General features: G+C 42.2%; 2 protein-coding genes and 1 long non-coding RNA gene across 5 annotated transcripts in view; 2 read left to right on the top strand and 1 right to left on the bottom strand.

The window, feature by feature from the left end:
• PIGF (phosphatidylinositol glycan anchor biosynthesis class F) overlaps positions 1-5913 on the top strand; it is a 25921-nt gene extending 20008 nt beyond the window's left edge. The window contains exon 7 of the mRNA XM_064414475.1: positions 143-5913. The gene's annotated coding sequence lies outside the window, so the exon portion shown is untranslated. The remainder of the gene's footprint in view (positions 1-142) is intronic.
• Positions 1-16876, bottom strand: part of RHOQ (ras homolog family member Q) — a 24193-nt gene extending 7317 nt beyond the window's left edge. Inside the window, exons 1-4 of one of the 3 annotated variants that reach the window (XM_064414471.1) lie at positions 16222-16838; positions 16007-16065; positions 936-1033; positions 111-206 (exon numbers count right to left, since the gene is read on the bottom strand). In XM_064414471.1, the coding sequence (XP_064270541.1) occupies positions 111-206; positions 936-1033; positions 16007-16065; positions 16222-16799 (831 nt within the window). In that variant the 5' untranslated portion in view covers positions 16800-16838. Of the gene's footprint in view, positions 1-110; positions 207-515; positions 1101-16006; positions 16066-16221 lie in introns of those variants that run through there. The other 2 variants (XM_064414474.1, XM_064414473.1) reach the window with 2 other exon arrangements.
• LOC135297187 (uncharacterized) lies at positions 13071-24805 on the top strand. Its single transcript, XR_010359230.1, has 3 exons — positions 13071-16036; positions 24348-24542; positions 24686-24805. It is a non-coding gene; the product is annotated as an uncharacterized LOC135297187 (long non-coding RNA).

Below are 24805 nucleotides of genomic sequence, written 5' to 3'. Positions count from 1 at the left end.
AAGATATGCAAAAAGTGGTAAAGGAAGACAAAGTCAAGTAGAAATAGGGGTGGTTTTGTTGTTGTTGTTGTTCTTTGTTACTTGGTTTCATTTAGGAATATCCAGTTTACCTCTTTTGCTAACTTCTGTCCTTGCTCCACAGATACGGGCTTCTCTTTCATATCATTCAGTCTTGCCAGAGTTTTTGGGTCATCACGGAGATCAATCTAGCAAGAAAGATTGAAGTCATGCTGGAATACTTTCTCTAAACAAAAGTCAGCAGGCAATATGATACCCACTTTTTAAAGGAGAATCATTCAATGGAATATTTTCTCTATAAAAACGGAGTCATGTCATGATTCAGACTGTGGACCCTTCCTGATTCAAGAGCCCTCAATTTAAATTGTGAACCTCTGATCTAGAAGAACCATTTATTCTGTAATTCAGCACTTCAATTAGATGTGGTCATCTTAGAATACCAAATGCAGTGGCAGAAAGACTAACCCAAAGGTAACACCAACATGTGGGTCACTTCATAAAAGAAGCCCAGTCCACTATTCATGAGAAGCAAGAGGAAATTGTCTCATTTCTCCCCTTCTCCTTTGCTTCAGCAAATATTGCATGTGACTAATAGTTGTCACAAGCAATTCCAGTAACATGGGCATTAGAGACAGTTTTATTCACTAAGTCCCATGACTTTTTAGAAAGTCACATGGGAGGCATGCAGTCCATCTTGCCACCATATTTACAATGGACATAAGTTTTTTTAACAAAATGGAGATAGCTCATTGGAGAACAACACGTAGCTGTGTTTTTCTGCCACCTGTAAGGGTTGTTCCTCCAAAGGCAGAAGGAGGTGCTGCTCAGGTCCTGTTGGTCTCGACTTCCAGCCCACAGAAAAGGCACCATACAATGATCCTAATTGTTTAAATAAAGTAGAACAGAACCAAATATACCTGTGTTCCTACTAGTAAAAAGGGAACATTAGGTGCATATTCCTTCAACTCCGGTACCCACTCTTCCTTCACATTTTGAAATGAAGCAGGGTTTACCACTGAGAAGCAGATAAGGAAGACATCGGTCATAGGGTAAGATAAAGGTCTCAGACGATCATAGTCTTCCTAAGGAAGAAAAAGTCTGTTATCTGCAATATTAAATTGTTGCCTGTATTTTAACAGTTACATTCAGAAACTCTATTTGTGTTTTGTGAAGGTTGTTGAGGCAAACTTTCTGAATGTTTAAAACTATTCCAAGTTAGTTCGTGTCACTGTTAAAGCAAAATTTACATATGAAGATAGCTGTATGTAAATACAAATATTTTGAAAAATGTGTTGATACTGATAGAAACTTTCTTCTCTATGAGAATATACAGAAGATTACCATTCAAAAAGTTTTCATGAAAAAAACAAAAGGCTTATGGTTCAAACATACTTGCAGATCAAAGACTAGTATTTGTAGAGAAATGAGCAGGTGTGACTGCTGTAGAGTCATCCAGGTTATACAAAGCTAGACTAGATTAAGGCTGTTTGATGCACTTAAATGTTCTATTTTGGATCATACACAGAGGTGATATTTGAAGCCCTCCTTAGAATTTTCTTTGTTTCTTAGAAACCTTACAGTCCTGTTCCTAGTATTTAGGGCAGTAGGAAGGATCAGAAGGGACCTCTTTTGTCTAGCCTGTGCTTCTAGCAAGCCCAGCAAAGGATCAGATGGAACAGAAATTCATAATCAAAACCACTGTGGAATATTAATGTGTGTGTTTGTTTGTTTGTTGGGAGTGTGGGGGAGGAGTTAGTGTGAAAAGATTATTTAGGACATTTAGAGCCCCAGCATTTAAAATCAGCAGTCCTACTGCCAGGGTATACTATACTGTGGCGAGACAAGTACCTAGGAGCCTTGCCTCTCTTGTAAATCAGAGTTCTCTCTAGCAAGAGAGAAAGTGGATTTTTGCCCTATGTTTTAGCTAACAGCCAGAGGGAACATGCCCCAGCTTCTATCTGCAAGACTTTCTTTGGTCTTTGGCAGTGAATCAATGCCTTACCATTCCTACTATAGAATTTTGGTGGGTTTTGCAACATGGATAACTAAGACTGAGGCCAGGCATTGCAGAGACACTACCAAATGCTGGATTTATACCTTCCACAGTCAACATCACTTCGTTAGGGCTGCTGCAGCAGTTTCCCTCTTTCCCATGTAAACTCCCCATCTTAATTAAATCTCACAAATATTGCAATAATTTGTTCATTAAACATAGAGACAGACATGTAATTCAAGTCTGTGCTTGAAATGAGACAGAAAATTAAATTTTTGTTCCCTTGGGAACAGCCACATTACCAGATTAGTAACCTATAGTCACGCCCTCAGAAACACCCTTCATTGATTTGTTAGGTTTTAGACATGGTCACTAGAATTTCAGAAAAACTGTGAGAACTTCCTCAGAACAGTTTCTGCTTGGCTCATTTTTCCATTTGGAAGTCAACAGCTGTGGGAAGAGAGCTGTTATTCTCATGAACTGGAGGAAAGACAAGCACAGGCAGAAATTCTGCAGTAGCAAGGAGGTGATCATTCCTTGTCATACTCTTGTGCCATTTTGAGTATCCCTCTAGTTTTTGTAAACAGGCTTGTCAATTAGCTAGAGCATGATTAATTGTTGACATGGCTTCCCAATTTCACAGCCACAGTAACTGATACCACTTTGAAGCTACAACATTTGACAGGCCTTTTCCCTGCCAGTATCAGGCTCTTGCCCTGATTCAGAAGAAAGAAACAGTGACCATGTCTCTTCCAAATCTGTGGACATTCATCATAGAAAGCAGAAATAACTTCAAAACATCAGCACAGGAAGTTGAAACTCTTTTAACATCCAGTTGGTTTTTTTAGGCATGTATTTTATGTTTCACTTCTACTACTGAATATAGCTAAATCCTGCTCAGGGTTGCACTCTCTTTTCTGGGGTGGAGATTAAAATCCTAAAAGAAGCTTTTCAACTACCAATTACTCTGTTCCCTGGAGTACAAAATCTGCATGAAAGAGTACACAGTGGATCCATCAGTTGCTCTCAAATTCAGCTCTAAATCATATGTGAGTTATTAGTAAATAATAAGTTGTGTTTTTTAAAAAATCTAGCTAAAAGCTGTAATTTGTTCCTACCACCAAAGAGCTGCCATCCCTATACTCTACATTTTCTAAAAATCTCATATCTGGACTAGGATAAGTAGAATACTAAATGCTGGAATGGAGAAAGCATTTCACTGTCACCAGAAATTACTGTTACACCATTAACATTAAAATAGCCCTTTAGTTAATCAATTTCAAATTACAGGTGGACCTTTTATTCATAGCAAATATTAATCATTTTCTTAAAGCCAGTCTCAGGTCTGAACTCCTTTCCTGCTCCTGCATTTGTTTATGTGCCTTTTGATTTATACCCTGTTCCACTTGCACTGGGCCAGCTGTGGGCAAGCATAATTAAGAGTTCAACGTTAGGCAAGTACAGTATGATTGGGTACATCATGTACCACAGCCAAAGATGTGTGTGGCATTTGCTGCAGTGGCTTCACTGCATTTATGCTTCCTTAAATTATCAGAGAATTTGGCTATACCCACCAGCCCTGCTGCTTTAAACATGACAGTGCTCTCAGGCTCTCCTTTAAAGCTTGGCTGTGCTCTGAACATCAGGTGTGCATTGGTACTAATAGTGGCAGTACTTCTAACAAAGCCTCCCACCACATGATTGGACTGCTCCTGAGTCTTCCTGGGAGAAACCCTGCCTAAATTTTACCAGCATCTAGTAGGCCATCTGGGCTTAAACACTCCTTCTGCCTCCCAGCAGCCCCTCAGAAACAGCAATAAAACCTGTAAACTTTCTCTGATGTATGGCCAGCATAACTGCTACAATTGGTAGAAGAATCTGAAATACCAAATTAATTTAGACTGAATGTTAGAGAAGCCTGGAAAAATATTATTGCTTCAACTATAATTTATTTCCTAAATCTAGTGTAAGGGAAATAAATGTGGTTTATTCTAAAATTAAATGCAACAGCCAAATTGGTTATACTAGCCAGTCAACATAAAATACAGTTTGAGTGCATGTACATATCACACTATACATCAGTTAGATTAATTAGACAATCTGATTGGGGGAGGCACTGCATATATATTTAGAATTTAAAAATATTTAAGGATATTAGCAGGAATATTTTAAGAATGTGAATAAGATGGGCTAGAAAGCCCTTAAGGATTGAAATAGTATAAGTCTCAAAAACTCGAGGCTATAATAGTCAAACAGCTCATTCTCCAACATACTCTAGAGTTTAAAGAAAATTGTTTGCTGCAGCAATTGAATATAGAAAATATGAGGGCTGTAGTAACTTCAAACAAAACTGGACACAAGAATGTTGACTTAATTAATGTTCCATGGAGCTGTGATCCCTTTAAAAGACATGACACTGCAGCAGGGCTGTTCATAATTTCCCTAGTATCCCTGTGGAAAGCCAGGACAGCTGCCAGTACACAACAGGCATAAAGAAGGAGATGAGATGAAGGAGCTAAGGACTTGGCTTCTCAACTGCAAACGGGGGTTTTGTTTTTAAAGTGGAGAATGGAAATTCAGGCTTTAAAATTACCGTGTCTTCTTATGGTAGGCTGAAGGTATGTCTAGCATTGCCTTTATCTTGGTTTCTTAAAATCTGTCCTTTAGGTCTCCTTTTCCATGTTACATTCCCTAATAATCTGCCTGAGATTTTCTGCTGCCTTGTATTTAAATACTGTATTTTGGATGGTAAGGAAGTTTGGTCTAACATGTCCAAAATCTGGCTATTTTCAACATTTACCTGTCCAGAAAAAGAGGTCTTGAGAAACTTTTTGTATGCAGACTGGATAATGGTATTGCAGTTCCACAGCATTATAATCTTCACTTCGTGTGTTTGCTCAGACCAAAAGCAGAACACAGTGTCCCATTGCAAGTCATGCATTTGATTTTGAACTGATACTTTTGCCCAGTTCTATGGATATCAGCTGAGACACAGCTAAAGAAAAGGAAACTATTCCGAATTCTGCTACTGACACAGTATGTAGTCCTGAGCAAATCATTATCCTCTCTTTGCACTCTCCCTTCTGTAGGAGTTTGCTAGCTTAATAATGCATTAGTCTTTGCAAAGCACTCCAAAAGCCTTTGATGTACACAGCTTATGTGCAGTGGGATATTTAAAAAAAATAAACTCAGAAACAGTGGAGTATAATAATTTCTGGACAACCTTCTTGAGCCACAAAAAGCACGATTTCCTTATATTCATTAGCACACTGAAGTGCGAGGCGCAGACATACAGAGATTCTGTTCTCTGTGTAGAGACCTTGTAGCTCCCCTGATTTATGGTATCACACTCCTCCCAGCTCGAGTTGAAGTGGTGGACACAGAGACAGAGGTCCTTACCCCTCTGTCAGTGTGAGACCACAGGCCTCCTGCTCATCTGGAAGGGTAGTAGGGTCTCTGTCTGCTTCAGAGACATGAAAGGCAATTAATCCTTTGCAGCCAATACCTTCCCACACCTTGACTAAGACCTTTGAGGAAGTCCAGGCCTCTCAGATCTACCATTGCAAGTCGTGAAGACAATGTTAACCTAGATCTGTCTGGTTGATTTTTATTTCTTTGCTAGTGTTTTTAGGAAAATAGGAGAAACCAAATTATGGTATATCATTAACACTGATGCAAGGGCCTAAGATATGTCATGTTTTAATTCACACTCAGTGTCTTGTTCTGACAGAACCAAAGTAATGAATTGTTTTGTGTCTTTTGCAGTTTAGGAATGAAATTTTAACAATACGTCTTCAGTTGTTATACTGACATATCCTTGAAAAACCCATTTCTATTCCAATAGGTATAAAGTGAATGGATGTAAACAAAATAAAGCTTGCACCACTGGAAGAAAAACTGGAGCTCAGAACCTCTGCATTTGTGATCTCTGTGTTAGCAACCATCTGTTGCTTTCACAGCTTACAACAGCAATCGTAAGGAGAGGTTCTCACTCCCAACCATCTGTTTTTAGAGGGGAAGCCAAAAATAGACATCAGGCGGAGTTGCTGGAGGAATCCAACCTTCATGCAGCAAAGGGTAATCACTACTGCTGAGGGGCACAGTGAGGCAGAGTTTTGCAGAGTAAAATCCCTGGTACAAGTCTGTTTTAACCACTTCATAGTAACAAGAGTCAGAAGTCCTCTGTCATTATGAATTGCTGTATTTCAGTTTTTTAAATGTATTTCAAAGCTGTCCTTCAAGACTGCATTTTTCAGTTTTCCTCCCTGAAAATAAGTTTCTGTTTCAGAAGGCTCCCTGTAATATTTTGGAAAACATAACAAGTGAACCATAATGACTGATGTACATAAATGTGGACTTAGTAATAACTCACAGCTACCTCTGGACACATCCTGCCATCTCCCCCAAATTATTTGGATTAGAGGCTGATCTGCAGCTTTGCTATAAGCACCAGGCAAAGCCTCTATCTAAAGGTTTTGAAAGCAAATGCTTACTCGAAAAGTACACCAGGAAACAGACTTCACTCCGCTGAATCACCCTGTGGTTTCTGATTCTACAAGACATTTGGTGGGGGAGGAGAGAGAGGGAAGTGGTCTGTACTGCCCAATGCCAAGCATAAATTGCTTCCCTGGCTAAACAACGCTCTTCAAATGTTTCAGTCTGGGCTGTGTAACACTGTTAACCCTTTGCAAGGCAGGAGGGTGGAGCGTCCCCCAAGATGCTGGTTTCCTGGCACTGCCACTCACAAGGCACCACTAATGCAGGACCATTTGGCATAAAGCTGCAGTTTGAACTGACAGTGCATTGCCATAAAACGTCTGCTTATCCAATTCCATGACCCAAGCCCTGCTATGCTGATGGCTGCATTTGATTTTTCAGTTGCCTGCATCTGTAGCCCCTAGCTTTTGAAAGCACAAATCAAGAAAGATGCAGTGATTATTCCCTGGCTGCAGGGGAAAAGTGCACTACAGACCCTCTGTCTCTTCACAGGCTTCTGAGGATACAGCTTGCATTGCTAAAGAAAGCAGAATTGTCCTGTTGTGGTTTGTTTGCACAGGTTTCCCAGAGAGTGCAAAAAGCTGTTGGTTTGGGCCAGCATCTATTTTTAATTTATAGAAAAGGCTGCAAGTATGCAGAGTAAGTGCCCTTCCATTGTATTCTAAAAATGAAGTAAACTGATCTAAATCCATTTCTGAATTCCTGTGAGGAGGACTGTTCAAAGGACATATGAATTATACATTGAAAAAGCCCAGGGTTTGTGAATTACCTTTTTTTTTTAATAACAAAACTTTCCTCCTGGCGTATGCGAGAACTGTGCAGCTGCTTACATCTCTGAAAATCTTTTCTGGATAGACAGAAATAACTAGCTGGAAGATGGAGCCTAGTTAAGATGGATTTTCGATCATTAGAGACAGGAAGGACAGCATATTTCTTTTATTATATACAAAATTGCCTTTAAGGGATCAGATTTGATCCTAGCCTCAATATGGGATTCAGTACTGTCCAAATGCTACAACTTGCCATGTGGTGATGCTAAACTACTTTCCTAGATGGTCTCAATAGCACACTCCCTTCTCTCCATCACCATGAGAAATTTTAACTTGCTGGATGGTTTTCTAAAAGCGAAGGTCCCTGAATTTTCTCGATAGGGGTTATTATTTTAGCATCTGTATCAACAGAACATGTACTCAGCTGACTGCAGGCACAGTTTCACTTGAACACCTTCACTTGAACCTGTTGTCTATCCACTATGGAGCTCTTAAGAAATGGCAGAGTAGCTGGCATGGACAAACCCTTTCACTCCTTGCCCATAAGAAATCTCAGTCCTGCCATGCATTTCTTTCTCACTGTCAGTGACTTTATGAACAGGATTTTTTCCACACCGGATTTCCATTTTCCCCAGGAAAGGAATTCACCCCAGTTGTGTCTGCAGCTATGAATAATCAGGACTTTCAGTTCTTTCAGATACAGCAAATAAAGCTAAAAAATAAAATGCACCCTGACACAGGAGATCTGGACAGATCCTCTGCAGAACCTGCTCTTTGGAAAGACAGGTTCTCTGAGTTTATTTTCACAGAAGAATCTGACCTGTTCTCACAGGCAACACAGCCTACAGAGTAGAGTTGGTTTAATACAGTTATCCATATATCAGATATATCTTTTTATTTGCTACCTGTGTAAAGACTGATCAAACAAGACTGATCAGTTAGGTGTCCCATTCCCTTTCACCTTTTACAAATAAACCCCAAAAGAACATTCTTCAGTCCAGTGTTAAGGAACTCATAGAAGATTACAGCTTCACTGCGTCCTCAAGATTAGCTCCCATCACACTTCTCAGGAGAGTGCCAGGGCCATCATGGGCACCTTGAATGAACACATCACAGTGAAAGTTTCTGGAAAGAAAGGAGTTCCTAAGAATCTTCTGCACCTTGTTTTATATCAAGTCCCATTTCCTAGGGCTAACAGCTCCCATTGAAGAATGTGATAAAACACTCAGCAGATGTTAAGGTGGCTGAAGGAAAAACCATAGGCAATTTTTCTTAAGTGAGGAATTTTTAAGCCATCTCACTGCCTGTGGCTGACCTATCTGTTGGTCATAACTAAAGATGCATCCCAGGTCACACCTGGCATCCATGCCTTGTTAACCCCAACACTGAATCCCAGTGGGAAATCGGAACAAGGAAGTAGCATTAAGTCCTAATGATGATCTTAAAGCGTTCATGACTACATCTAATTTAGGGCACAAGCTGCCTGAGGTACTCTGAATCTGTGTTTTATTCATGTGGAGCAATATACTCACCTAGGATGCTGACAGATGTTGCTTTCCTCTGGAGAATAATGCTGCCACCTGCATTTTTATGTGCACACCAGTGAGTGCCTGGCATAGCAAAGAATTATTGCACACGTGCCACAGCACAGATGCAGCATGGAGCAGATTAAAACAGACTGGGGACAGTAACTGTAAAGTGTCAAATGACACAACCTCTTCAGAACTGCTGAAAGTGTCACGTAGCATTCAGACATTTTTTTAACACAACTTGCCCAATCACCAATTCAAACAAATAGACTGCTTGTAAAACCACAGAACAGAGCAGTAAAAAGACACAGTTCTCCTCTGTGTCCTTATTTTGTATTTTTTCTCATTAGGGGAGGAGCAGTTTTATTAGAAATGAAACTGCTAATTTGGAGGCTTTAAAAAAAGTCCTGAAGCTCTGCCCCAAAGCATCCATTTTTGAGATGTTAAAGTTTATAATTCACAATAGAACTGTAGGATTTTGAATCAGTGTGCTTTACATTATTTCTTCATTACCAGATTCCTGGAGTCTCTATAAAGTAAAAGCACATCCCTTTCACCTTTAAATAAAAGATTAATTTCTAGTACCCCACAGATACAGAGAAAGGTTGATACGTGATCATAGATGAAGGACAAAGATTTAAAGAAAACCCACATACAGCAAAGGGCAAAACCATTTTAATTTCCTAGAATTTTTAGGTAGAGGTGTATGTGGGTAGGAAGAGCTGGTTCATCATTTTGAATACCCAGGACTAACAAAACCTTGCTGAAGTAGGTTTTACATCCACTTTGTCCATGTGTTCTTAATAAAGGAACTGGAACAGAGTTTACTGAAATCAGCAGTAGGGTGGCAGCTAACACAGAGCTTTGGATTAGACCCTAACACACCCTTTTACATTGCAGGTCTATAGAGACAGTGCTCTCATCTAATTTTGTTTACTTTCTTTTAAGATGTAATTTGGAGGCTGAATTAGGAGTTAGGCTATAAATGAATACTTCAATTTTTTATACTTCTCCTATTTACCAAAATATGTAGTTTTTTGCAAAGAAAACAGATTTCAGTGGAGACGTCTGAGTATGGACCTGACAGAAATTCCCAGGGTCTCATATATTCTCTATCAGAAAAACTCCACGAGTCATGCTACCTTACCCAGTTGTCCCATTCCATCACTCCTGCCTCCTGCAGCACAGCTGTAGATTATATGATACTCAGCTGAGTGCAGGTGCACACACCAGCTCAAGATGAACTCGGGAAGTAAGAGGATACGCAATAACATTGTGCTGGAAGAGCAGTAACTATTTCTATTCAGTGTTGCCTTTTTAGCTGGTCATGTTTAGATAGCATTGTAAGATGCCACTGTGCCTCAAAGAAATTGAAAATTAGGAAAATTCAGACAGCACTCTCACAAACTAAAGGATATCTACTGGCTCTTAACCCAGGAAAAAAGGGCTTTTTACTTGGCTGGGTAATCAGTGTTTAGCAAGGCTCCATCCTAGGTCAATAGTCTTCATAAAAACGTGCTTTTAACAGATCAAAAGTTGAAGTTTCAGAAAACCTGTCAAACTTGGTTTGCTTTTTGTTCTTTATTTTGGTCTGCCATTAACTTGCTGTTAAAGTGGCAAAGACATTCTGGATCTACATTTTCAAATGCATCCCTTAGATTTGATTTTAACATGACTCAGTGTCGCTATTCAGAAGTACTGTGGGGCTTTCGGCACTCTGAAAATGAAATGTAACTGTCTTGAGTTTCCAACATCTATTTAGTGGATGCTTCTGGAAACTCAGAACACAATCTCCCCTTCTGCAACTCCCCATCTGGTGATAACAGTGCTTACCTATCCTTCTAGGAAAGCTGCCGTGCTTTCAAAGCATGAGTCACAGCTCACGAAGAGGCGTTTAGATGCAGGCTTTGCACTGAGAGTATTATTGTTGCAAGGCCATTTTTAATAACCAATCTGAAGGTATAAGTCCTTTTCCTTTTAAAGAGAAAGCCTATCTTTGCTTAAACCCTTATCTAGAGAGCTGTAAACACAGAGATTGTTAGCTCAGGCACTTCACCTCCTCTTACACTGTAAAACTTAAATTCCAAAGGGAGAATCTAGGCATGTTTTTATTTTATCTGCATACATCCAGTTGTTAAATCTACGTGGCTGGCAACATCCTGAGGCACAGAGCTCAGCGGAGGCTGAGCTATTCATAGGCCAGCTCGCTGGGCTGGGAGTGAGCTCATGAGCTCACAGCCTCCCCAGTGCCAGCTGCTGGCTCGGCTGGGACATGTAAAGGGAACGAGGGAAAATGCATGTGGGAGGAGGGAGGCACGGGGAGGGGGGGCAGAAAGGGGACAGGATGTTAGTTGCTAACATTTCATGTTTAGATTTAGATCTGCCAAAATCATGCTAGAGGTCTCGGTGTTTACACCTCTGCAGTAAAGGGTGGCAGGCTTTGCATTGTGTGAGACTGCTTCACTCCAGGCTGACATTTGGAGCTACGGCTGCCTGGTAGGGGCAACTCAGAAGGAGCAGTGTGCTCTGAGGAAGGACATTTCTATTTCGCAATAGACCAGCAGCTGCCTCTCTTCTCAGTAAGATACTGGGGTGGTACCTAGGGCTAGACCAGGGCTAGGCCAAGACAGAGAGCCAGCAAGGAGTATAAAGATTACTGCTATTTATTTATAGCAACCACCACAGGTTTGGGAACTATCCATTTTAATAGCCACACCTCATACACAGACACTTTCACATTTATTACTATTTGTTTTTACACCTCTCCTCAATGCAGACACTCATCTCCCTAATAACTGACTTAGCTTTATACACTTCAGCAGCCTGACTGACTTAAAACTGCTTTAGCATCAGGGCTTCTGTTACAACCAGAAAATCAGTTTATCTGAATTAAGATGGCTGTGGCTGCAACCACTGTGACCATCTGAGCTGAGATGTGCAAAGTGGCTGGTTCTGTGCTTGTGAATACCATGTTTTGTGGTACTGTTCTGGGGACAGGTGAGAAGGCACCAGGAGCTTCATTGTATCAGACCCTGTGTTAGGGTGTTTAAGGCAGAGCTATAAAAGCAGAGAGCCCAGGAACACAGTTCACCTCAGCTTTGTATGACCAGGCACTGCTAGTATCAACAGTAAGTGATGCTGAGGGATATAAATGTTATTATGAGGCACTGCACTGTAGTGCCTCATAATTCACCATACCCTGCTCTGCCCAGATGCTGGCTTGGTGCCAAATCTGTACCAAACAGTCATGCCATGCCTCAGCATCTCTTTTCCTGGAGCAACACAAGCAGTACAGGCTCTGCTACTCCAGCCTCCCCCATCTTTCCTCTAGATCCCAGCCATCCTTTAGAGCAAAGACACAGGAGCAGAGCAAGACTTCCCCTTGTATGTGGTCAGCACACACTGGAAGAAAGGGACACCATGAATTAAAATCCTACAGCAGAAGGAAAGACTCCAACTGTAATTTTAAACAACAGCCTTGAATATAGAGGAAAATTCCCCAAAGGGCAACTCCTGTGTGTCCTGCCACTTACTTCAACCACTTGGGACATGGCAAAGGGACATGTGGCACCACTTTGTTAGTGCTTGTAGACATTCCTGCAAAAATGTTAGCATCTTGAGAGCTGGCAGTGTTACTTCTGATATCTTGGAAGAGCAAAATGATAATCACTTGCCAGCAGATCAAAACCACTCCAACATGGTGATCTTAACAGACCCCTGATGAAGTCTTGGTTCTCTTCCCAAGCTAATTTTGCCATGTTCCTCTGTTCAATAAAGAGCAGTATTGACACACAGTCTCCCAGAAGAGGCTGCTGCAAAGCCAGAGGCCTCCAAACATCAGTATCACAAGCACCTCATATTTAAACTTCAGTGCATTGATGTGTCTTCAAGTGTAGGTAGATTCCACAGTTCTCATCTTCTGGGGAAACCAAGACCTGCTCTAAACCCACCCAGTGCATGCAGCAAGGCTAAAAGGAGCTGCTAGCTGCACCTCTGGGAGGAATTGCTGGAGGAATGGCACCAAATTCCCACCCACCTCCCTGACATGGGAGGCTGCCTTCACAGCTGCAAACCCAAATGGGCTCTCAGAGCCTCCACAGCCCAGCAGCTGTACTGGCTATTTTCTGCTGAACCAGGGCCTCAGTATTTTCAGACAGAGAAAAGCCTTCTTGAACTCACACACACTCAAAGGCCTGTGTGTAAACTGAACTTTGTGAACCACTAGTGGCATTTTTCCTTGCTATATATATTACCAGGGGAAAAAATGTGATTTTAATAGGTTTGTTTTCAACCTACTTTAAACTCATGAAGATATGAGGCCTTATGTCATCGTTATAGTTACTACATGTGATCCTGTGTGTGTTGTGAGGAAGCGAGCTAGGAACGAGTACTGGATGAACTCAAAAGCTTGCAACTCCTCTGCCAAAGCAAAGTCTGTCACAAGTTGCTAAATACATAACCACGCAAGTTAAAGAGACCCACACACTGATAAGCCAGTATTTCAGGGTGATGAGCCTGCTGCGCACCAGCTATGAATCAAAATCTTGTCTTTAATCTTTCTTCTGCTAAGGGCTTTCTGCATGGATTTGGAGTAAGTCACTATCTGAACTTTCATTAACCCCTTTCACTCCTCCTCCCCCTGAATTGAGATCTGTAGATTGGACCTATTTACTTTGTCCAAGGCTGGAAGTATAAACCTGCTGATGGTTGTGAACTGCTTAGATACCACAGTGATCACACATAGCCAAGTTTTATAAAACTATACTGTCAGGCCAATATTTTACAGTAAAATTATTTGGGGTTGACAGAATTAGAGACAAAAGCATTCATGTATCCTGGCACAGAAATCCCAGCTTTGGGCAGCAGTTTATCTGATACAGAAGTCTGTGCAAGCAGCAGGCATGTACCAGGTACAGCATGCAATTTCCTCAACACAGAGAACATCATCAACTCAAGTCTTTTCTCCTCTTTACTATATATATATGTGAGTTTTAATGTAAGATTTCTATTATTGTGTAGCTTTGGGAAGACAGGCTTGTCAGCTGCTCTGACAAAGCAGCTTTTCACTGAATGAAGTTGCTGGACTGGCATCTTGATAGAGACTCCCTTCTTTAGTTGTACTGGATGTTGGGATGGGGCTCCCGTGGGCAGTCTCTGACATCCACCAGTTCCCCAAACATGCTGAAGTGTGATGGGGATAGTGGTAAAGATTTTATTAGTACCACCGGTCTGACTAAAAGGGAAATTTTGGCAAGACCAGATATATCTGTAAAGATAGCCTCATTAAAACACCCTGTGTGAACTGAGGGTCCTTTGAATCAGGCCAACAAGATCTATTTCTAGTTGCCTCAAAAGCTGCCCTGGAATTCAAAATTAAGATTTCGGCTTTTCAAAAATTGCAAAAAAAAAGCTAAGCTCAACTTTCTCTATATACAGCTTCACACTAAAAAGTTTTTCTTAGTGTAACAGGAACACCTTAATTTTAAACTGGCCAGTTTACCCTACTGACTTTTGAGGAGGCCAAAGGCCACCTGTGTTTGCAGTCAGCACATTCAGGCAGAGTGGGGTACCACAAAGCCACCTGAGTTAAGGTTACACAGAGCTAACACATACTCACATTAATAGCAACAAGACCAGAACAAGGGCTCAAATAAACTGTGCATATGTACACAAGTGCTAGGCTCACTTTCACACTTTCCAATGCTCATTATAAAAAAAAATAATTAGTTGCACGCTAACCAAATGCTTTGTCTGAGCACTAGATCCTCACTTTGCAACCTACTTGAGCAACATTTTAAAGCTGTGTTCTGAACTAATTACTATTCAAAACCAGGACTATGATAGTAGTAAGAAATGCACTTAGCTGGCATAAATTTGACTAGCTTGTGTTTATATCAGGGAGATGACAAGCATGAAGTCAGTCTTTGTGGGAAGAGTCTCATCCTTCAGGGTATCAGCTTTCTGGAAATGGCGCTGTTTCCTACAATTCTCATGGAATTAACTTTTTTTACTGATTTCAGGCCTAACAAAGATATAAGACTGGTTAAATACTGATTCCCTAATTCAAAGTTATATACAGATCTAAAAAGGTGCACTAATTCAGGCAGCAGTTGTTCAATTAATTATAGGAACAACGTTGTTAAAAATTACAGCTTCAGTCTATGCGACTTCAGTGAGACTGTCTTACGAGTTGCTCTTTACAACAAGGAAGCATGTCTGAGGTCATGTGAGACCAAAGCACATGCTCACAACTGCAAGAAGAAGTTTAATATAGGGAATACACAACTTTACAGAAACCCATGCTGCGTTTCTGTATATGCTCTGCACCTCCCTGGGAGATGCCTGCACCTCCTGGGGTCAGGCTCTTCACAAATGGTTTCAAATAAGTGATCCCCAGAAAGTACTCTAACCCTGGAGACTGCTTGGCTCGTGACTGGTGCCATGCAAGTTAAGCTAAGGAAGAGATTATTTGAATCATGGAGCCCTTTAGAAACCAGTAGACCAGTGATCCCTCCAAACATGCAGTATTTTATCCATCATTAAAGTTACTTAAGAATCATGTTGACATCACAGCATCTTTCACAACTGGCTGTAATGATCTTAACCAAATTAATCACTTGAATTATCTGGAACAGCAAAAGAAACCCAGGTTATCTCAAAGGCAGTGGCTGAGAATTACATGTTATTATTTTCCACCTTTAGTTCGAGCAACTCTTTGTAGCTATCTGAGTGCTGTAAACCACAACCAAGGCAAGCTGCGGCAGCCTGGCTCTCCATCCGACCCGAGGCGGCTGAGGCAGCGTATGCCCTCTGTACTGAACGGGGCACACTTCCCCACCCGAAGGCCGGCGGGAGGGTCGGCACCCCGAGGAAGGGGCTCTGGCCGGTGCCGATGCCCGGCCCGGAGCACTGCCCCGCGGGCACCGGGCATCCCCCACCCCAGCGCCGGGCGATGCCGTGGCGCCCCGGCCCCGGCACCGCTAAAAATAAAGCCCGTCTCCGCCTGCCCGCCCTCGGGAATCGAGGTTGGATCGATGGTTTTCTTTTAAAGCCGGATTTTATCAATCGCCCCCCACCCTCGCCAACCCGCCTCTGAACCGCCCAGCCCGGACCACAGCCCTGCGAATAACTTCAGCGCCGGGATCGCCGGCGGGCGGGGGGACGGGGCCGGGGATCCGCGGGCAGCGCTCGGCACTCACCTGGCCGGCGGTGTCGTACAGCCCCAGCAGGTACTGCTTGCCCCCGACGGTAACGCTGACTGCGAGGGGGGAGAAACACAGCGGGTGAGGGGGGGCAAGCCCGGCCGAGCGCTCTGCCGGCCCCCCCGGCAGGGCAAGGCCAGGGGATGGAGGGAGGAGGGAGGGGAGAGCGCGGCTGCCGCCCCCGGCGGTAGCGGGACCCCCCGCCCGCTCACCTGCGTAGTGGTCGAAGACGGTGGGCACGTACTCCTCGGGGAAGGCGTCGTTGGCGTAGCTCATCAGCAGGCACGTCTTGCCCACGGCGCCGTCCCCCACCACCACGCACTTCAGCATGACCGCCGCGCTGCCATGGGCCATGGCCGGAGCCCGCCCTCATGGCCCCGCGGGCGCGCCCCGCCGAGCCGGGCCCCTCGGCATCGCCGCCGCCGCCGCCGCTCAGCGGGCGCCCCCGCCGGCCCCCGCCGGGCGCGGCCCCCCCGCCATCCGCCGCCGCGCTGGGCCCGGCGGGAGCCGCCTTCCCCGGCCCGGCGGGAGCCGCCTTCCCCGGCCCGGCGGGAGCCGCCTTCCCCGGCCGCGCCGCGCCGCGCAGGGAGCGCGGGGCCGGGCGGGCGGCGGGGCTGCAGGGCCGGGGCCGCTGGGCGAGAGCGGCCCTCGCCCCGGCCCCGCTGCCCGCACACGCATGCACGGCAGCAGCCGGCGCTTCCCCGCCCCGCAAGTTACTTGGGCGCTGCGGGCACCCCCTGCCCCGCGCAAGCAGCGGGGCCGCGTTGATTCTGCGGCGATCCCCCACCATCGCCCTGTGCGTACAAAGGAAACTCCCGTAGCATCCTCTGGTGTTAGCCCCTAACTGTGCCGGTAAGCGTGAAAATAATCAACGGGGTGCGAAAGGATTTTGTTCTGAGCTGAGTTTCTTGTCTTTGGGTCTAAATTCAGTAGTGGGAAAAAAATTTAAGAACACTAACGTGTGTCATTTGAACAAGCTTGAGTACCCGTTTGCAAGGCTAAAGGACCAGAGGACAAGACCTAGAAAGAGATGCTGCATGAAAAATGAGTGAAATCATGCTCCCACTAGTGTCAGTGGCAAAAGTCCCACTGTTCAGTGGCACTAGGCTGTCACCTTAGCAAGCTGCTTCCACCTTCACATTTTCAAATGGTGTGAAATACGTCTGCAGTCAGACAGAAACAATTGCCTTTTTTAGTTTACAATTTTTCCAGATTTATGCTATAAGCCCTATCCAATTACAACAAAAACGGCACACAACAGTTCAAGCCACGAGGAGACCTCTGTGTTGTGTAGTTTGTGTTTCTATTTGATCTGACATGCTTCAGGGAGAAAATAAATGCAAATCCCACATTGCACAAAGCTTATCTGAATATTCAATGAAACACATTTCCAAATGTGTTTCATTGGACAAAATAGAAAATTTATTACTTTGCAAGTTTTTCAGCTTAGTCAATCAAGCTTTCATGCCTTCAGACCACAGAGGGTGTGAGCAGGACATCCAAGACTGCTTGCTCCGGTGCAATCTCATGACAATTCATCCAGAGCATTAAACCCATGAAGAGACAGAAGTTGCCCCAGGAGGTATTTCCTCAGCCCTTGGAAAACGCCAGCTATAAAAGAAAGCTGGATTTACCGAGATGTCAGTCAACTGCAGCCAGCACAGGATCAGCACACAGGTCTCCCAGACAACAACTTTTCCTAGCCAGCAGATATGTCCTCAGGAGCAGCTGTTTCAGGATGGATTATGGAACACATCCAGGAAAACTGCTTTAGAGGTTTCCAGGTATCCACGAGGGACTAGAAATCATGCAGATACTCAGTGGCCCAGGTGACATCCACTTCCCTTTTGCTTGCCAATGTATGCATTTAGGAGTACCCAACACATCCCTGAGCAACAAGCAGCCCAGGCTGCCATCTGCACAATTGATGGGAAGTATACTTCCTCCACTCTGCTGCTTGCTTAATTGCTAGTGTCGCTTCCCAAATCCTGTAATCATAGTTTTGAACTTGCACAATCTCAGCCAAATGATTCTCATCCAGTCCTCCATCTTGCTCAGACAATGCATAGCCAATTGGTCTGCACTAAATATTTAGAGAAAATGAAGATACAAAATTGGCAAACGGAAACACTCACCTTGGCTCTCTCCTCACTAGTTTGGCTGGTTGTACAGCCAGGGAATCACATAGCTGAAGGACTGGGACCTTGAAAAAACCTAACAAGAGTCCTAACAAGAGTGATATGGCTCTATGGAATCATCCATAGGGGTGCAGGACTGTTGATTTCATCCAAGCATAGTTACTTGGTTTGTTTTTCACCCTCTGCAGATGTCATTTTCCAGTCAGCACCCACAACAGTAGGATAAGGAGGGTGCAGCTCTAAGGAGAATACACATTTCAAAAGTTCCTGGGAATTCGTTTATTGTCTGAAACTTCTCTGGCTTTCAGCAGCTCCTCAAGAATGTGTTAGAATCTGCTCAGTGTCAACCAGCCACCTCAGTGGAGGTTTTTCAATTCAGCTGTATCAGCACAATGGATACCTTATCACATCCTTCTTTCACATAGATTAACAATCTCTTCTGTGTAATATGCTTTCATTTTTCAGCAGCACAAATACAGTGTTAAAATAATTGTCTATAACAAATATTATTTTAAATATCTTTATTAAAGACACTCAGTCTAGTTCTATTTTCCCCTAACTTCTTTCATAAGGTCGTAAAATAAACCAGTATGAAATGTTAAAAATAAGTTCTTATCATCTTCGTGATATTTAAAATGTATTTTTATTCCTCATTGTTTGCTATAAAGTTGATAGGAAATGAGAAAACAGTTCTATCTAATTTTTCACAAAAGGGTCACATTCTGACTAGTTCTAGGCTATACGTTTGAATGGTTACTTTAGTATCACATATGAGTACTAAACAGCCCATTTTTTTCATTTAAGGAATTAAAATTTTGCTTTGTAGGATTTCTGTAAGACTTCTATATGTATATGAGGCTGAGTACTCAGTGGGAGAAAGAAATGTAACTAGACTACCCTTAGAAAGAAGTCCTGTTCCAAATAATTCAGCTCAGTAATGGGGGAAAGTGTGTAGAGGAGAAGGTCTAATGGGAAGCCTATGAGGACACAAGTCTAGTGAAACTCCATAATGATTGTGCAGCTGAACATTTCTTGGAAGAAATTTCTGGCGTACACAGACTTTTCAAGAGGGAACATGGCACAGGACAATGAAGCAGGATCAAAAAATCCTTCATCTGTGATACCAGCAGCAGGGATCACAGAGGAGAAAGGAATGGAGCCAGGCCTCTGTACAGGCAGCAAAAGCAGCAAAAGACCTCTTTGGTCTATGGAACCAGGGAATAAGTGGTATTAATCATGTAATCAACACATTTTGAAACGACAGGTCTGTCCATGTCCATTATTAACATATCTATGAATTTAACCTAGAAATTTACACAGTATTGCTACTTTCATCAACTGTGCTGCCGCTCTGTGCACTCTGTGTTGTGAGTGCACTCCAGCAAGTCTCTGTCCCAGTTCTCCTGCTCAGCTGCCAGATAAACCGCAGTGCCTGGCTTTGTCAGGGGTTGCTGTGCATCAATAGCGTGTGGTCATGCATCTCGCCACAGAGGTGGACATCTTTCCATGCTGGGTGAAATGACTTCATGGAAATAGCCAGTATTTGAGGAAACACCCCTAAAAATGCCAAGTCCCAATCAAAGCTCTAAGCGATATATGAAAAACACCCAAATTACTCCCATGAAGTCCATCAGAGGATTAATTTCTTCCTAGGCATTCCTGCCTGTGGAATAGTGGAGCCATGGTTTTCTAGTTCTCAAAAAACCTTCTAGACTTACAAGGAGCGTTAAGTCTTTAGGAAAGTCAGTGGAAAGGGCGATGCCATCTGAAATCCCCGTTTGCACCATATTGTCTTTCAGACCAATCAATCTCTCATCCTCAAGCAGAGATGTCCCTAAGCAGAAGGTTACACCTAAGTGAATATAACAGAAGCCTGGTTTTTAGTCAGAATAATTTACTGTTTTCGTTAGTGGTGAGAACACCACTTTTACAGTTTATGAATCATTACAGTTTTGCTTTTCTGCCCAAGATTAGGTAATGCTGAGAATGTGTCTGTATCTCAGCTAATACAGAGGAAACAAATCACATATTTCTAACTTGCCAAAAAAGGATGGGCAATTTGATAGTTGCAGATCTAATTCCTTCTGAATGTCAGTTTCGACTCTAATTTCCTCTCAGTTTAAAGGGTCAGAGCTGTGAGTTTGCCTTCCTCATGTTTTTCAAGACCATGCTGATATCTCCCAAGCAAGGGCAAGCACTATATGAAATCAGAATGACAGGATGACACATTTTAGGTCATCCACTAGAGCACACTGGCTCTTTACTGTACCTGCAGTGGCCTTCTTCTCTGAATGGGGATGAAGGTTGCAAACAGGGGAAACATCGCTCGTTCTCTTCAGGGAGCAACTTAGCGTGCTCCCCTACCTGGAAAGCTCCAGCACAGGTCTGGTCTCATTCTGTTATGCTGGTGCAGCTTGTGATTCTTTATTAACATTTCCTTTCTTTTCCCATGGATGTAACTGAGATGGGCGGTCTCACAAAAGGAACATAGTAGCAAAACAGCAAATGTGAAATAGTAGCACCAGGACCAAAACTAGAATACATTGCTGAAAATGAGATACAATATTTCAAAAATAAATTTGCACTTCCCACTGTAAAGTGTCAAAATCACTACTCGCTGCTTTTTCTTAATAACTCTAGTACAGGAGCTTTAAAAGTGGTCAAAGAAAATACATCAGTGGAAATATTTTCTCTGAAAAATCAGATCCTTTGAGAAGAATACCTTTTGAAGTCGTGTCAATTCCATGAAAATGTTTTAAGAAAGCCATACAAATGTTCTGACAGCTTCAAAGAATTCGATTTTTTTTTTCAGTGTAAAACATTTTAATTTCTAAATCACTATGTTTCAATTTAAGTTAGCATAGCAGACAGTGTAACATAAATTAAAAGGTGCCATCATTAAACATTTCCATCAGTTTCACTTTTCTTGCAGAAGTTTTGGGGTTTTTTTTAAGGACTGCAAAATTTTCAGATTGCATTGCTAATTAGAACAAAGACAAATCTCAAAAATATTCATAAAAGTGAACTTTTATCCTCTGAACAGCATACTCCTGGCAGTGTTAAAAGAGACATTAAGAAAAATTAAAAAGAAACAGCCAACGAAAAAAAAGAAGCAAAAGTGTCTGGTTCAGATAGCTTCTGCGAGGGTACTAAATTTCAGATAGGAGAAGTCCACAGATCCAGGCCCATGCCTAAAGTTAATCTTGTGTTTTATTCAGGCCGACATAAAATCCGGTTTTCTACACGAGGATTTAAAGCACCAGAGAGACTAAACCTGTTGGGAACTTGGTGAGATTAGGGCACCTGCCTCCCATAGGTCTCTTGACAAATCTTGCATTTCAAGATAGAGTATTAAAATAAAAAATAAATTATGCCAGAGCTCTCTTGGTGCTATTTCATATTCAGTGAAGGAACCTGAGCAGAATTAAATTCCTACTCAGCTACTTAGCACTGGGTTAAGTGTCAAGAAGCAGCAATTCTTTTCCTCAGGCCAACCTGATAACAATGCCTTGCACTTCACCAGACATTTTGCCGGGGGGAAAATCTGCATCATGATGAGGCTTTTTGTACAGCTCGAGTCACCACCATTCCCAGACACAGAAGAGAGCACTATGCACTTAACCTCCTCAGTTGATGCCACCTCTATGGCTCCATACATCCCCACAGCATCAGAGCATCCCTTTCACAGGTGATATGAAATATCCACCTCTGATTCACCCCTGACTCATCCCAGCACTCAAGATTGTATAGTCTGGCATGGCTGTTATGTACCATGGTGTACCAAAAGGAGAATGAAAGAAAATCTTAAACCTTGGTTCACTGCCAGAGACCAGAAGAGACATTGATAAAAAAATGGGACAGGATTTGAGAAAGGAATATTGACTCCTTTCTGTGTTTTGAAACAAAAATAATCCCCAAAATATCTGGTTGTGGAAAGTTAAAATTGATTCCTAAATGGCATTGGTGAGTTCCCTGGGAGAATCATGCTGTTGCTCAACTCAAAACTATCCCAAAGAATGTTCTAGGGATGTCACAGTCCTGGCAAGTGCGCCTTAACATTTGATAGTATACTCTGACTTTGTTTAATTTACTAGGATAAATGTAATCATTGCAAGGCATTGCAAGACTATGTGTTCCAAATTTCATTTTTATTGAGCTGCACTAATCCAAAGCAAATTATTTCCCTTGATTCCTACCAGTAATTATTATTTATTAATTCTGGTAAATCTGGTAATATTCCCGTTTGTGCAAAAAACAACTAACCAACAAATAAATCTTCAGCTGTAGATGTATATTAATGAAATAATACCTTTTAAATTCCACTTGTTATAAATGAATCTGACCCTAAAACTAACATCTGGATTTTCCCCAACCTTTGATAAAGTCTGGATTCAAGTTTAAATTTTCATGAAGTTTGGACTTCTTTCAACAAGTTCTCTGTTTGATTCTAGATCTGCTTGACAGACAGAAGAAAGTCCCTAAATGAGTTAAACTTCTGTACAGCAGTAAGATTCAATTGTAGCCCCACTCCTGCTTTAGGACCCAAACACACCTTGCACTGGTAGGGAAAGACAGGTCGTTCTTTGGCTCTCCTCTTCAACAATTTGTCATGTAATCTGGCATGTGGAGAAAGCTGGAGGGCATTAAAAACAGACCTGAGAACAGAAATCCAGGCATGGGGAATCTAGCATGTGCAGGGGAGCATGGGCTGTAAGCAGCTCACTGTGAAGCATTACAAACACCTTAGGTGCTAATAGCTTCTAGAAAGCTAATAGTTTAATAGGGCTGGAAGAAAAGAACATGCTGGAAATTTTCTCAGGCAGAGTTTTATATATCCTAATGGGAAATAGAGGGGAGGGAGAAGAGACCCATAATTTTCTTCTTAGGTATGTACTGGAGTAAAAGAGGAATCATAATTTCTGAGGATTCTCTCATCATGGTGTTGATAACTTCACATGCCAAAGATTTCAGTGGGTGGTGACAACCTCCTTCCATATAACGACAGAGAGAACAGGGCTTCAGAGTCACATGTTTGTTTAAGTTCATTAGTGCTGTTGCTGCAATATTAACTACAAGCACCTAAAGAACTTCCAAGATCTTAAAAAAAAAAAAAAAAGCCCTTGTTAAAAACATTACTTTGCTGGAAAGCTTTGCTGACATATGGTAAAGGCTGCTCAGTTGCTTCCATGAAGTCGATATCAGCATAATTTGAACTTCTGAGAAACCAGAAAATACAGAGGATAATAAAGCAATATTCAATTCAACCTTTATATACCTGTAATGGAAATAATTCATCTTTTCAGTGAGTGATTTTCAGAGAGCATTGTATATAACTACTATAGCTCAGACACTTCTTGTGTTTGGGAAAGTGGACTGTATTCAAAGTGACACTTCTTTTACATGCATGCTCTGATTCAATTTCCTAGATAAAAATTCCATGACAACTAAATTTTCTCTTTTTTCCCTGACTCACCATTTAGTCACACACATATTATTAAGCCCACAGAATATTCTTCCTACTTTACTTTGCACTTTTGATCCCACCCACAGGAGTGATGAGCACTGTGAGGCTGAGGCTCCATCTGAAGGTATGGACTCCCATTTCCCCTACCATCACAATTTACTAAGTTTTCTACCATTTGACACAGCATTAATCAGCTCAGCAAATACTGTCAGTTCCCTGTTCCCATTGCCAGGTCCCAGGAGGGAAAAATAAAGGTTGCTTGAATGTTGACCTAAACTCTGTATTGCCTGTCTTCAAAAAGTCTGAATTTTGCTGAAGCTGATATTTTATAAGAGCTCAAACTACTGCCAGGAAATCCTAAATTGGCATTAATTAAGGGGTTTTTTCAGTCAGTAAAATGGAAAGATGCTTTAAAGATCTGATATTCACTATTTCCTTGATTCTTAAAATATATTTAGAGAGCATCTTTTCAATGTGTCAGTCTGTGATTCAGGATTAGAAAAAAATTCTGAAGAGTCCTACAGTTTCTAGTATGGACTAGATGCATTGGTAGACTGGATTGAGTTTTTTAATGCGTGGGGATGGTAGCTTGGTTTGAACACTTTTGTGCTTACTCTTTTATACCAGGTGAATGGTGTTCACCACCATTTTGCTACTTTATTTACTGCTCTCATGGGATCTGTTTTTAATGAGATTCAGAGGCACTGAGCTAAGGATGAACTATCTTCTTTTGCAGGTATATACAGAGAAACCAGCTTTTACAAGTGTATGTATAACTGTTTGAAGTCTAAAACACTGCACCAGTTTTCAACTGAGCTCAGCTTCTATCTCTTCAGGGGAAAAAAAAAAAAAGAAGAAAAATACCTGGTGGATCTCTCTGGCACATTTTACAGCTGGGTTTTTAGAAGTATATGAGTGACCTCCTTGTGAGGTACATGAACATCCTTTAAACCATATCCAAGTCATGTATAGATATAGTGAAGCTTAAGTCTTGACCTAAGACTTCAGATAATCTAGTCCTTTAGTTCAAGTTCTGTCAAAACTCAGCCACAAACTCATTACTGAATTTTTCAGTTCCAGAGCTCTGTGAAAGGATGGAAATGCTGTGGCAAAAGAGTCATGCTGACAGAAGAGTAGAGAGGAAGGACCAGCAGTGTCAGTGGAAACAGGGGATGTACACCTCTGACCCCTTCT

Source organism: Passer domesticus, chromosome 3 (genome assembly GCF_036417665.1).
Source record: "Passer domesticus isolate bPasDom1 chromosome 3, bPasDom1.hap1, whole genome shotgun sequence".
Lineage (NCBI taxonomy): Eukaryota > Metazoa > Chordata > Aves > Passeriformes > Passeridae > Passer > Passer domesticus.
The sequence above is the reverse complement of the archived record's forward strand: the minus strand, read 5'-3'. Positions and strand labels throughout refer to the sequence as shown.